At 37.9% G+C, this 14771-nt stretch overlaps 1 protein-coding gene across 32 annotated transcripts in view; it reads right to left on the bottom strand.

Annotated features, from left to right (window-relative positions):
- Positions 1 to 3302: 3302 nt before the first annotated feature.
- Positions 3303 to 14771, bottom strand: part of LOC141399667 (high mobility group protein DSP1-like) — an 87683-nt gene continuing 76214 nt past the window's right edge. For all 32 annotated transcript variants that reach the window (XM_073978809.1, XM_073978834.1, XM_073978829.1 and 29 more), the window contains 3 exons: positions 5054 to 5217; positions 4742 to 4916; positions 3303 to 4666 (listed from right to left, as the gene is read on the bottom strand). In XM_073978809.1, coding sequence (XP_073834910.1) covers positions 4442 to 4666; positions 4742 to 4916; positions 5054 to 5217 — 564 coding nt within the window. In that variant the 3' untranslated portion in view covers positions 3303 to 4441. The remainder of the gene's footprint in view (positions 4667 to 4741; positions 4917 to 5053; positions 5218 to 14771) is intronic.

Here is a 14771-nt window from a genome sequence, read left to right as displayed (position 1 = left end):
ATTGTCCGTAAACCTTTGTTATTGTTACAAGTTTTTGATCGATTTTTTTTATCTTTTAAAATCGTTTGACTTATAAATACATAAATATCAAGCAAAAACTTGTTTATAAAGATGTGAATATACGAATTGAATGTGAAAAGCTAGTCAAGAAATGTTCCTCACAAGATTTGTAGCCTGCTGGTTATCTTAAAGTTGAAACTTTTAATTAAGAGTAAAAGTAAGATTTTTAAAGTGTCCAAATTTGTTTAATTAGTCTTTTAAAATCGAACTAAATACAGTAGAATCCGAACATTCGTAATCCACAGGGAACGGGCATATTGTACAAATGGTTTTCGATTTAGCGAGATAAAAATTCGAAGGAAACGGCATGAAAGGATTCGCAAGTTAGTATTATTATCGATTGATCGAGTTTTTTTTTCTAAACATAACCATCCCCAAGGGAGATGTCATTTTCATATTGGGTGTGTCTTCTTGGGTGACAAATGGCAAGGTGGTTCTTGTGATGTGTTGAATCAGAACTGTCCGAGGGCAACCTCTGGGCTTATTTGATTCAACATGTCTAATTAATTTGGGCATCGGATGCTTGGGTTAGAAAAGTTGTATCGGACATAAAGCAATTTCCGAGAGATGATTGCTCTTCCTTTTCCTCTGTATACTGCCGATCTTTAGATCTCCGTGGACTAAAAATTGATCGTTGTATTTCCCTAAAATAAACAACTACGATGGGGAAGAAAAATAAGAGGAAAAAAACTTACGGTGCAGAGTTTAAATAAACCAGTACCGGCGACAAGCGTTGGTGTAACGAAGAGCCGTATGTAGTCAATATCGAGCTATTGTAATCTGGCTGTATTAGGTGTGACGCCTTAAACCTACGTACAATTGTACTTGATATAAGTGCATTAAACATTAGTAATACAATAGATCGTCATCTGATGTTCTCTTGGACAACGATGATCTCTTTTGACAACGATAAAGACAAGATTGATGCAAACCACTGACCGAAATTATGGACGTGCGACCTAACACGTTAAGAGAGTAGCTTAGATGACCAAAGTAGGGAACTTCTCGACCAACTGGAAAGTACGCTATATGTTTCAAATTTCTTCTCTGTCTTCTATTTAAAATTGATTTTATTACAATTTGTAACCCCGGGAAATCATCAAAATGAAGATCAACAATTCTAAGTAAAAAAGTAACACCAAACTACTGTTTGCTCGGCTTATCCTTCTATAGATTGACCACAGTTATATGGTAACAGATACAGAGACCACATTTCCAAGCTATTGGTTTCCGCTAGTAGAGATGATAAAGAAGCAACTGAACTAATCTCAGAAGTTAGTATTGAATGTATACCGCACAACAAACCCCATGCCAGCTGAAAAATAACAAGACCGACTACTAAGCCAGCCAAATTGTTTGAAAAAGTCTTCTGGCAAAATACTCTAAAATATGAAACCAAAGTAGTATTTTATGGTCCGATCATACAAAAGTCGGCATCCCAAGTTACTAACTGGGTCTTGAGACCCTGAACTAATCTCAGAAGTTAGTATTGAATGTATACCGCACAACAAACCCCAGGCCAGCTGAAAAATAACAAGAACGACTACTAAGCCAGCCAAATTGTTTGAAAAAGTCTTCTGGCAAAATACTCTAAAATATGAAACCAAAGTAGTATTTTATGGTCCGATCATACAAAAGTCGGCATCCCAAGTTACTAACTGGGTCTTGAGACTTTTGCCAAGATCATTTTAATTTTTACTCCTCTTGGTAGCTTCCGCAAACATCATTGTCATTGTTTTCATTTTCCCAGAACTTAATATTACGTCAAATTCTGGAGAAGACTTAAGAGAAGCCGATCTATACTTACCATCTTTTTGTCGACTATAAATCAGACTTGTCCGCAAAGCTCATAGAGCCTTGCAAGATTACATTAACTGACACGCGGTCTTTAATTTCAAATAGAAAATAATATCTACGAACAGTTCTGTACCTAAGTAGGTTTTAGACAAAGAGACAGGTAGGTGAAGGTTGTGCTAGATGTAAAAAATGAATTTAAATAGCAAAACACTCGCGTATGCAGACTACTAGATCGGCCTTGTGGCGGTTGACCTAAATATAGAGATATCCGCAAATGCTGATTAGCTCAATCATATGGAATCTACTTTCTATAGCTGAGTCCGAACGGCGTATCTTAAAACACTAACTACATGTAGAGAATTTGAATGAGAATGCACCACAGTCTCATTCAACAATAACATATGCCTTTGGAAAATTCGAGAAAGAGGAGTCTGCTAAAGTTGATGTGTTGTCGCTGATAAAACCAGCTATATGGTGTCAACACTCAAGACGTCCAATGTACTGGAATCAACAAGGAAATTTAAAAATTAATATTATGACGTAGTCAATGACCTAATATACATCAAAAGATCTACGGGGTCAATCTTCATTGGCGATGAATATCGTCATCGTACGAAACACCGGCTATACCAATAATAACTTTGACTTCAGAATGAACGATGAAGCTGCGAAAGCTAGAACGGCATACAAAAATGAGTCTAGTAACGTATGACGCGGTAGGGGACATAACACTCTGAAAAAAGAGGTACAAAGGTACTTTTACCTAATTACGTTTTTCATAGCAGAGCCAGAAGAAGGGAAATCTAAAGAATATGAAATTGGAAAGCGTGACCCAATTCAACATTTGTTGATATACTATTCAAAACAAGTTCAAAAAGTGATGGAAGTGATGTCAATTGTTTGGTCTGTTCCAGAACTGCAAGAATCCGCTAATTTTTAAGGAAAATTTGTTATCGTAGTAAAAATTTGTAGATTCTTGCAGGTTTTGGAACAGGCACATTGTTTGCTATGAACTCACAATGATCGTTTCGGCGCATTGATATTCTTCGCTTGTTACTTTTTTTGGAACGACCGACAACTGTGAGGTGGGACATAGTTTTGTATTTCAAACTGATAGCGGGTGGCTTTGTCTTTTTAGCCAATTGAAGACATCGGTAAAAAGGATACCTTTCAGAACTGTTCATGTGTGTACATTGTAAGATGATCATCTGATTTGTTTCTCTCCTTTTTTTGTCCAAAAATTAAGCCCTTCTAAAGTTAAACAATCTAGATAAAAACTCACTTTTGGGAGTTTGAAGTTTCTCATGAAACTCTCAACAAAGAAGTACCCTCTATCCATATCTCTTCTCTCTCCCTCTTCTTCTCACTTGTTTTACTCGCAACCGAAAGCATTACAAAATTTGGATACGTTACAAAATTTGTGTTGAAATAAAAACGCCATATCGTTTTTCGTTTTAATCTTGTTTTCTATAAAAAAAAGTTCACTTTACAATATTTATATATATATGTATGTAGTAGTATAGTTCAATTTAAACAATATATATATCATAATGTTAATATGTATGCCGTTGGGTCGGAGAGTATATGATGATTTTTTTTTTTTGTTGAGTAACCTAAAAAATGTTTTAGATTTTAAATTTAAATGTTTGTTTTTGTTTTATCGATTTAGGTTAGGAGTTGTTTTCAGTTTATCTTCTAAATAAAATATTTATATAACTCAGTTACTAATCTTGGAAAATTTGCAAAAAAAAACTTGTTTTGTTTCTTTAAAAATAAAAATTACACAGTAATTTTTCATTTTTTCATCATCTTTTCTTCTTCTTCTTCTTGAGTTTCACAAAAATTAAAGCGTATAATTAGTAAAAAAATAAAACAAAAGAAAACAAAAAGTTGCATTTTCTTTCTTCTGTTTTGCATATGAAAAAATGTTGATGATGGTCAAAAAATGGTCTTTTTGTTTTTGTTACAAGTCAATAAGCAGAGCACAGGGTAACAAGTTGGAGAGTTCAATCTTTACACATACATACTTGTGGTACATACATATATTACTTTTAAACGGATATGAAAGAAATTGAAACGAAAAATATTTTAAAAATTAAATTTTTTGTTCAAATTTCCAAAGAACGAAAAAATTGTTACCCTGTGTTGTGGTTGTTGTTGTTTTTGTGGTTTCTAAAAATCTACTGAAATGTGAGAGAAAAAGTGGCATTGTTGTGGGGTGATTGATTGGTCTTGTGTTTGTTGGGGGGATGGGAGTGGTTGTTAGATTTCAAAAATAAAACAAGTGAAAAATTTACAAAAATAAAAATAATTGTCTTTGGGGGATGGGGTAGGGTTTCTGAACTGGCTTAGGAAAGAAGTAACGTGTTGGTTATGGAAGTGTGGAATTAGTTTTTGTTTTAGTAATAAGAATGCTGGAATTTGTTACTTTTTTGCTTGCAATTATTCTTTAATTGTCTTGAATAATATTTGTTGTTGTTGTAGGTTGGTTGATTGATTTGTTGTTGTGGATGTTGTTGGGTTTTTTGTTTTGTTTGTTTATCTCATAAGCAACATTTGGGCATAATATTAAAAAATATTAAATCTACTGATTTTCATCATCATCACCCTCTGCATCATCTTCATCGTGATCGTCATGATGTACCGCTTGCTGTTGTTGTTGCTGTTGCTGCTGTTGTTGTTGTTGTTGCTGGGCCTGTTGGGCCGCAGCCACAGCCAGTAAGGCAGCCTTTTGCGCCGCTTGCTGTTGGGCTTGCATGGAGGGGGCAGACATGGCAATTTTCCCACTTGTCTTGTATTCCGTCATTTCCTGCAATTCGCAACAAACCACAATTTATTTAGAAACAACGATACAATTTTAAATTTGCTTTTCTTCGCAACTTACCCTTTCATATCTTGCCTTATCCTTTTCAGCCATTAATTCATATTTTTGTTTAACTTCAGGTTCAACATCGGCCCATTTACGACCCAGCTCTTTGGCAATATCGCCAACACCATATTCCGGATTGAGGGCTTTAACCTCATTACGTTTTTCATTGCAGAACCAGAAGAAGGCAGATCTAAAGAGGAAACAAAAACAAAACCCAAGTGGAATTAGTAAAGCAATATCCAAATGAATATTTTTTTGTTATACAAAATTCAAAACTATTTCAAAAAGTATTAGAAAAAAGTCTAAGATTGTTTGCTACGAACTCACAATGATCGTTTCGGCGCATTGGGATCCTTCATTTGTTTCTTCTTTTTGGAACGACCCACAACTGTGCCCTTGGGTGGCACATAGTTTTGCATTTCCAATTCATAGCGGGCCTTGTCTTTTTCAGCCATTTCATGGAAGCGTTTCTTCTCCTTGTCAACCATTGTCTGAAAAAAATAAATCGAACAAACAAAATATTTAAAATATAAATGTTGGTAGCTAATTCTAATTTTCGTAATTTTTAAAGCCGAGTCTTAATACGTCACTTGTTTAGAGATGTTTTATATGGCTAAAGTACTCAGGAAATGTATCCAACATTACATTGAGGTGTTCTATAGACAACAGAATATCTCTTGAGTTCTGCTATATGTAACAGAAGAACTCTTGAGGTTTCCTATAGGAAACAAAATACCTCCTGAGGTCTTCTATAGACAACAGAAGACCTTTTGATATCTACTGTAGACAACAGAGGACCTCTTGGATCCTCCACAGACAACAGAAAACCTCTTGAGCTCTTCTATAGACAAGAGAAGACCTATTGAGGTCTTCTATAGTAGGCAAAAGAAGACCTCTTGAGTTCTGTTATAGACAACAGAAGGTCCCTTGAGGTCTTCTAAAGGGAATAAAAAACCTCCTGAGGTCTTCTATAGACAACACAAGACCTCTTGAGGTCTGCTGCACTCAACACAAGACCCCTTGAGTTCTGCTATATGCAAAAGAAGACCTCTCGAATTCTGCTATAGACAACAGAAGACCTCTACAGGTCTTCTATTGAAAACAAAAGACGTCTTGAGGGCTTCTATAGACAACAGAAGGCCTCTTTAGGTCTTCTAAAGACAACAGAAGACCTCTTGAGGTCGTCTATAGATAATAGAAGGTCTCTTGAGTTCTGCTATGGACAACAGAAGACCTCCTGAGGTCTTCTATAGAAACAGAAGACTTCTTAAGGACTTCTATAGACCACACAAGACCTCTTGGGGTATTTTATTGACAACAGAAGACCTCTTTAGTTCTGCTGTAGGCAACGGAAGACCTCTTGAGTTCTGCTTTAGACAACAGAAGACCTCTTGAGTTCGGCTATAGGCAACAAAATACATCTTGAGGTCTTCTATTAAAAAAAATACGTATTGAGGTCTTCTATAGACAACAGAAGATCTCTTGAGGTCTTCTATAGGAAATAAAAAACCTCCTGAGGTCTTCTATAGACAACACAAGACCTCTTGAGGTCTGCTGCACTCAACACAAGACCCCTTGAGTTCTGCTATAAGTAACAAAACATCTCTTGAGGTATTCTATAGGAAACAAAAAACCTCCTGAGGCCTTCTATAGACAACAGAAAATTTCTTGAGGACTTCTATAGACCACAGAAGACCTCTTGAGTTCTGCTGTATACAAAAGAAGACCACTTGAGTTCTGCTATAGACAAGAGAAGACCTCTTGAGGTCTTCTATAGACAACAGAAGATCTTTTGGGGTCTTCCATAGGAAATAAAAAACCTCCTGAGGTCTTCTATAGACAACACACAACCTCTTGAGGTATTTTATAGACAACAGAAGACCTCTTGAGGACTGCTATAGACCACAAAAGACCTCTTGAGTTCTGCTATTGGCAACAAAATTCCTCTTCACATCTTCTATAGGAAACAAGACCTACAGAGGTCTCCTATAGACAACAGAAGATTTCTTGAGGACTTCTATAGACAACAGAAGATCTCTTGGGGAAATAAAAAACCTCCTGAGGTCTTCTATAGACAACACAAAACCTCTTGAGGTATTTTATAGACAACAGAAGACCTCTTGCGGTCTTCTATAGGAAGTAAAAAACCTCCTGATGCCTTCTATAGACAACACAAGACCTCTTGAGGTCTGATATAAGTAACAAAACATCTCTTGAGGTCTTCTATAGGAAACAAAAAACCTCCTGAGGCCTTCTATAGACAACAGAAAATTTCTTGAGAACTGCTATAGAACACACAAGACCTCTTGGGGTATTTTATAGTCAAACACAAGACCTCTTGAGTTCTACTATATGCAAAAGAAGACCTCTTGAGCACTACTATAGTCCTCTTGAGGTCGTCTATTGATAATAGAATGTCTCTTGAGTTGTGCTATGGACAACAGAAGACCTCCTGAGGTCTTCTATAGACAACAGAAGACTTCTTGAGGACTTCTATAGACAACAGAAGATCTCTTGGGGAAATAAAAAACCTCCTGAGGTCTTCTATAGACAACACGAAACCTCCTGAGGTAATTATAGACAAAAAAAGAGCTCTTGAGGACTGCTATAGACCACAAAAGACCTCTTGAGTTCTGCTATTGGCAACAAAATTCCTCTTGAGATCTTCTATAGGAAACAAAAGACCTACTGAGGTCTTCTATAGTCAAGAGAAGACCCTTGAGGACTTCTATAGACAACAGAAGATCTCTTGGGGTCTTCTATAGACAACACAAAACCTCTTGAGGTATTTTATAGACAACAGAAGACCTCTTGAGTTCTGCTATTGGCAACCAAATTCTTCTTGAGGCCTTCTATAGGAAACAAAAGACCTACTGAGGTCTTCTATAGACAACAGAAGACTTCTTAAGGACTGCTATAGACTACACAAGACCTCTAGGGGTATTTTATAGGCAACAGAAGACCTCTCGAGATCTTCTACAGACACCAGAAGACCTCTTGGGGTCTTCTATAGAAAACAGCCACTGATGTTATGCCATAAAACGTTTCCCTTTCAACTTCAGAGTAATCCATAGGCCTCATCAAGTAGCTCTCCTTTTGCTAAATCCATTCAATTCGCTCAAATTCCAATAAATTTTTTCCCAATTTCTTCTAATCAAAATCTTTAAATTTCTTTTTCATCACCTTGAGGTCGGTCAAGTTAAAGTTGAACTTTTATTGTTTGCCAAGCCAAATGAGGAGGAAAGCAGCAATGCAAGAGAAGAGAATACCAATTAATTTAACGCCCCTAAAACCCCCTATTTTTTAATAAATTTTATGTTTTTCCTTTTTCCTCATGCCCCCATCCTTCTTCTCTGCCGTTTTGCCTTCATCACATATACATTTTAGAACATATACCACCACTACGTCTTCTTCGTCTTTGCTTTCGTTTCCTATCCTAATGGCATACAGTGCAAAAGCACAGAGTACATGGATTGCTGAACTACTGCTGCTTGCCTGCCTGTCTGTCTGCCTGCTGCTGTCCTTCTGTATGTAAACTTGTGTTTGTATATAAAATATTCTTTACATAGTGTAGAGAAGAAGAAGAAAAACATTCAAACATACATACACGACGATGAAACATAACATCGTATGTTTTAATCTTCTAAAGGGAAGTTAGTGGAAGGGCGCTGCACAAAGTGGCAGCCGGTGCCAATCAACAACGAACGCATGGAAGCGCTTGCAAGAAAAGCCACCATAGGAAGGGGGGGTTATTGTATTCTACACTATGGTTAAAATATTGTGAAAAATTGCAAGAGCTGCCAGCAATAAAAAAATAGAAAATAATACCTTGGATTATTGAATAAGTTAAATTACTTTACATATAGTCAACTGAAGACCTCTTGAGGTGGTCTATAGACAACAGATCTACAGAGCTGGTCTATAGACAACAGAAGACACCTTGAGGTCTTTATAAACAACAGGAGACCTAATGATGACCTCTATAAACAACAGGAAACCTCTTGAGGCGTTCTATAGAAAACAGAAGACCCCCAGAAGTCTTCTATAGACAACAGAAGACCTTTAAAGGTCTTCTATAGACAACAGGAGGCTTCTTCTAGAACACAGAAAGCCTCTTGAGGTTCTCTATAGACAACAGAAGGCCTCTATACACAAGAGAAGACCTCTTGAGATATTCTTTAAACAACAAGAAAATTCTTGAGGTGTTCTATAGACTGCAGGAGACATCTTAAGGTCTTCTATAGACAACAGAAGACTTCTTGAGATCTTCTATAGTGGACACCAAATATAATTCCTACATTTCCCTCGAGGCTCCACTTTTAAAGTTTGCTTCTTTTAGGATACATCCATTCCCCAGCCTTAGAGCAATACGGGCTGCCTGAAATTTAATGTTGAGTCCGTCTCATAGGCCTTCCGTACGGCCTATGAGACGGCCTCAACTCAGCATTGTATTCAGATCCGCTTTTGGAGTACTTCTCAAATCCAATCTGGCAACCATATCTGTTGGATTACTTGTGGGCCAACAAAAATGCCAATACAAAGCAGCACCAGACCAGCAGCAGATCAGCAGTTTAAATAAATTGCTTGCACAACTTGCAGACTGCAATCATACAACCCTCCTTCCCATCCTTACTTCCTTCCTACGATAGCATCATAATCATCAATGACGACAACCGGTTGTACTAAAGCACCAAACAACCAAGCAACCAGCCAGCCATCCAGAGCTAGTCCATATGACACCAAGCAATTTTTCTCTTCCCTTTCACCACCGCATCCCCGCCGTCCCTTTCGCCATGCTCAAACTTGCCATTCTTTATCATCAATGTCATTTACCCTCAACCACATCAGAGAGGAGTTTTATGTACCACCACCATCACCACCAACCAACCCCTATTACTTTGGCCATCTTTGCCCCGTGTTATTCTCCACCACGCGCAGACACATGACTAGCACATGAAATAACATAATTTATTTAATCACGCCTGAACTATTCACAGTGAGAGGAGCTCCAAAGTGGAATAATAAGAAAAATTGTATTTTTTCGGTTTTTGGGTTGGATGGAAATTGATGGATGATGTGGGTTAAGGGTAAAGGGCAGTGAGACTGTATCATAATGTAGTTGTGTATCAAATATGGGATACTGGACTTGAAATTTGAAGAATAGCTAAAGGTGGAAAATGGGGGAGAAACTTGATTTTGAGCTTGACAGGTAGAAAAAAAGTCCCTATAACTACTTTGAACCCTAGTAGAATAAATCTCATTCAAGTAATAAAATAATAACAATATCTTTCATAAAGGTGTCGTTTTTTTAAATACTTTATCAGTCCGTGAACCCCACAAAGTGCTCAAATTTCCACTTCTAGCGTGAAAAGAAAAACAAATAAAGCGAAATATTTCCAACATTCAAAGATGTTACAAAGCAAAGTTTTACGAGTGGCAAAAAAGAGTGAAAGTTCTTCAATTTGTTTTTCGTTGTACTTATAAATGTTTGTAGGTTTTCACAGTTTCTGAAGTGGGTCTTTTTATAACAACGCATTGTCCCTGCAGGAATGAGTATAAAGCAACATAAAAAACACACACAATAAACAATAACTTTCAATTTTTGTAAACAAAAGGAGACCTCGTTATGTCTTCTGTAGACAAAAGAAGACCTCTTGAGGTCTTCAATAGACAAAACAAGACCTCTTGCAAAATTTTATACATAAAAGAAGATGTCTTGAGGTCTCCTATAGACAACAAAAGACCTCTCGAAGTTTTCTATAGCAAAAAGAAAGGCCCTTTGTGGTCTTCTGTAGACCATTTGAGGTCTTCTATAGACAAAAGGCCTCACGAAGACTTTAATAGAAAAAGAAGACTACTTGAGGTGTTCTATAGACAACAGAAGGCCTTTGAAGGTTTTCCATTGACAACGGAAGACCTCTTGAGGTTTTCTATTGACAACGGAAGACCTCTTGAGGTCTTATATTGCCAAAAGAATACCTCTTGAGGTCGAGAAGTCTTCAAGAGGTCTTCTATAGCCAACAGAAGACCTCTAGAGGTCTAACAGAAGACCGCTGAGGTCTTCTCTAGACAAAAGAACACCTCTTGAGGCCTTCAATAGACAAAACAAGACTTCTTGAAGACTTTTGTAGACAAAAGAAGACGTCTTGAGGTCTCCTTTAGACAACAGAAGACTTCTCAAGGTTTTCTATAGCAAAAAGTAAGACCTATTGTGGTCTTCTGTAGACCACTTGAAGTCTTCTATAGACAAAAGAAGACCTCACGAAGTCTTTAATAGAAAAAAGAAGACTACTTGAGGTGTTCCATAGACAGCAGGAGGTCTTTGGTGGTTTTTTATAGACAACAGGAGACCTGTTGAGGTCTTCTATAGTCCAGATAAGACCTCTTGAGGTCTTTTATAGCCAACATAAGACCTTTAAAGGTCTTCTATTGCCAACAGAGGACCTCTTGAGGTCGAGAAGTCTTCAAGAGGTCTGCTATAGCCAACAGAGGACCTCTAGAGGTCTTCTATAGCTAACTGAAGACCTTGTGAGGTCTTCTCTAGACAAAAGAAGACATCTTGAGGTCTTCAATAGACAAAAGAAGACTTCTTGAAGACCTTTATAGACAAAAGAAGACGTCGTGAGGTCTCCTATAGACAACAGAAGACCTCTAGGGTCTTCTATAGGAAAAAGCGAACTTCTGTGGTCTTCTGTAGTCCACTTGAGGTATTCTATAGAAGACCTTACGAAGTCTTTCATAGAAAAAAGAAGACTACTTGAGATTTTCTATAGACCACAGAAGACCTCTGAAGGTGTTCTATAGACGACATAACATCTCTTGAGGCCTTCTATAGGCAACAGAAGACCACTGGAGGACTTCTATAGGAAAGAGAAGAACTCTTGAGATCTTCTATTGAAATCAGAAGAGATCGGGAGGTCGTTTATAAACAAAAGAAGATCCACAGACAAAAGATGACCTCCTGAGATTTTCGGTAGACAGCAGAAGACCTTGTGAGGTCTTCTCTAGAAAAAGAAGTCATCTTGAGGTCTTCAAGAGACAAAAGAAGACTTCTTGAAGACCTTTATAGACAAAAGAAGACTTCTCGAGGTCAAAAGAAGACCTCTTGATGTCTTCCATAGACAGAAGACCTCTTGAGATCTTCCAAAAACAACAGAAGACCTCTTAAGTTCTTCTATAGCAAAAAGTAGACCTCCTGAGGTCTTCTACAGACCTTACGAGGTTTTCTACAGACAAAAGGGGATCTCTTGAGTTCTTCTATAGACAAAAGAGGACCTCTTGAGATCTTCTTAAGCCAACAGAAAACCTCATGAGTTCTTCTATAGCAAAAAGAACACCTATTGAGTTCGTCTATAGAAAAAGAAGACCTCTTGAGGTCTTCTATAGACCACAGAAGACTTCTAAAGGTGTTCTATAGACCACAGAATACCTCTTGAGGACTTCTATAGACCACAGAAGACTTCTTAACGTGTTATATAGACAACAGAAGTCTTATGTTAACAACGGAGGACCTCTTGAGGTCTTCCATAGAGTCTGGAAGTCTTCTACAGACAACAGAAGACCTATTGAGTTATTCGATAGACAAATAACCTATTGAGGTCTTCTATAGGCAAAAGAAGACCTCTTGAGGTCTTCTATAGACAACATAATGACTCTTGAAGTCTTTTATAGACAACCGAAGACGTCTTGAGATCTGTTATAGAGAACACAACAACTCTTGAGGTCATCAATATTCCACAGAAGGCTTCGTGAGGTCTTCTATAGAACACAGAAGACTTGCTGAGGTCTTCTACAGACTAAATTCTTTGGTTATTTTATCAACTATCCAGTTTCTGATGACAGATACTTAATTCGTGTTATTTGGATAATCAGATTCATCGTCTAAGGTCTTTGGCTAACTTATCATTGATATTTGTATAAGTTACATACTCTTACCATGTTTCTAGATATTTTATCCCTGATATTTGGATTAATATAAAAACTTATACAGGTGTCGTTCAAACATCACGTTCAACAACGCGCTTCCATATTCCCTTCCCTCTATCATTTTCAAAACCAATTTATTTTGAACCAATATTCTTCACATGGAACATTGGGCAGAGTGTTTCTTGACATTTTTTTCCTTTATAAATAATAGGTAAAACAATAACGGACGAGACGTCTATAACGTCATCTTAGATAAAAAGCAATTTATAAAGTGCCAAATTACTGCCACGACAGGCGAATTCAATAGTGAATGGAGGAAGAAAGGGGAGAGAGAGAAAGAGAGCGAGACGAGGGGTTATCATAATGAAGAACCGAAAGACTGCGAAACGTTAGTTTTGCTTGGCTGACTAAGTTGCTTGGTCGGTCGTTTGGTTGGATGGGATTGCAATGTTTCTTGCTAAATGTACCAAGAAGACATAATACAACATACAAACTACACACACACACGAACACATACATTTTGTATGTGTTGCCGCATCCGCAAAACCCAAAATATGCAACAAAGCGTAGCGAAAATATTAAGGTTCTTGGGAAATTCTCAGTGAGGTGTGTAGGAAAGTGTGTCTATCTAAACTATATTTTGTGTAATAATGTATATTAGGGTGGGTAAGTTTACTTTTGAAGGGAAATGAGTAAGAAGAAACAGCTGCTTCGAAAAACACCGAAATGTTGCAGAGGTCTATCGAATTTTCAACTTGGAAAAAGTAATAATGCAATCAATCCATTATTTAAAAAATCATGGAACTTCTGACAAGCCGAGAAAAACTACTCCATCTGATAATTCGTTATGTTGAGTAAATACGATTCATGTCTCACAGGGATTAGGGATCAGCCGTCGCTTGAAACAAAATTCATTAGATGGAGAAATTACTCGACGTAAACCCCCCCTCTGGAAAGGCGAGTAAGGATACCGCGGAACATAGTGCTCTGCAGACTACGTGCTCATCTGTAAAGGCGAGTGAGGATAAGGTAAAACCTAGTGCTCTGCAGACTCCCTGCTCGTCCACAAAGGCGAGTAGGGACACCGCGGAAACTGGTGTTCTGGTCCAAGCTCGTCTGTGAAGACGAATAGGGAAAATTCAGGATCTAGTGGTCTGGAGATTCCCTGCTCGTCCGCGAAGGGGAGTAAGGACAACGCGAAGCCTGCAGCTCTGTAGACTCCTTGCTCGTCAAACCCGAAGCAGGATGACATAGCTGCTCGACGGATTGTCCCAGGTGAGATCCGGCTGGCGATCATAGACAGGACTGATCCCAATGGGCGTATCAGTGACCGTCATTGGTTGCTAGTTGAGGGTCGTCTTCGGGACATCCTGATCTCGGACGTGGTTGAACAGGCAAATGTGCGGTTGGGCCAGTCTGCTCTTTACAAGGGAGTCAAGGCAATTAGCTGTGAAAACAAGGAATCGGCAGATTTCCTTATTAAAACAGTTAATGACATTGGCTATCTTTGGGAAGGTAGCAATCTGGCGCTTGTACCCTTGTTTGAGATACCATTTATATTTATTTCTTTCAGTGAATGCAATTTCAAACCCCAGGGCCGATTATAATTAAATTGCAAATTGAACTACTCCAAGTTACATATAACAAGTAAAAAAGTATCAGTCGGCTTTGCCGACAGAGATATACCCTCAGCCTTTGCAAATTGAAACACCTTTTTCACAAAAAACTTATGTATTTAGGGGGTTTCAAAATTTTGGTCGTATGAACCGACAAAAATGTTGATTAGGATTAAAGTTAAAAATTTTGCGGAAAAGGCACTTAAATGGAATGGCACCCTTGGGGGTGCCATAGGGGGTTTTCACACCCTTCGGGCTGTTTTCTCCAGAAGTATGGACTTGCCCCTAAAACAACTTTTACCATCGCAATTGAGGCAGCGAATGTAAGTTGCTTCAACAAAAATATAGCAGGTCTTAAAGTGAACTTATCCAAAATTTTGTATGGGAGGTACGGGATGGAGTGGACAAATATAGTCCATATTCGAAACTGATCTATATCTGGTAGATATTATGAGAATGTGTAAAGTATGGACCAAATCGGTCACTCCCATCAAGAGTTATCG

Source organism: Musca autumnalis, unplaced genomic scaffold (genome assembly GCF_047663935.1).
Source record: "Musca autumnalis isolate F117 unplaced genomic scaffold, ASM4766393v1 scaffold_3, whole genome shotgun sequence".
Lineage (NCBI taxonomy): Eukaryota > Metazoa > Arthropoda > Insecta > Diptera > Muscidae > Musca > Musca autumnalis.
This window is presented reverse-complemented; position numbering and strand designations above follow the sequence as displayed.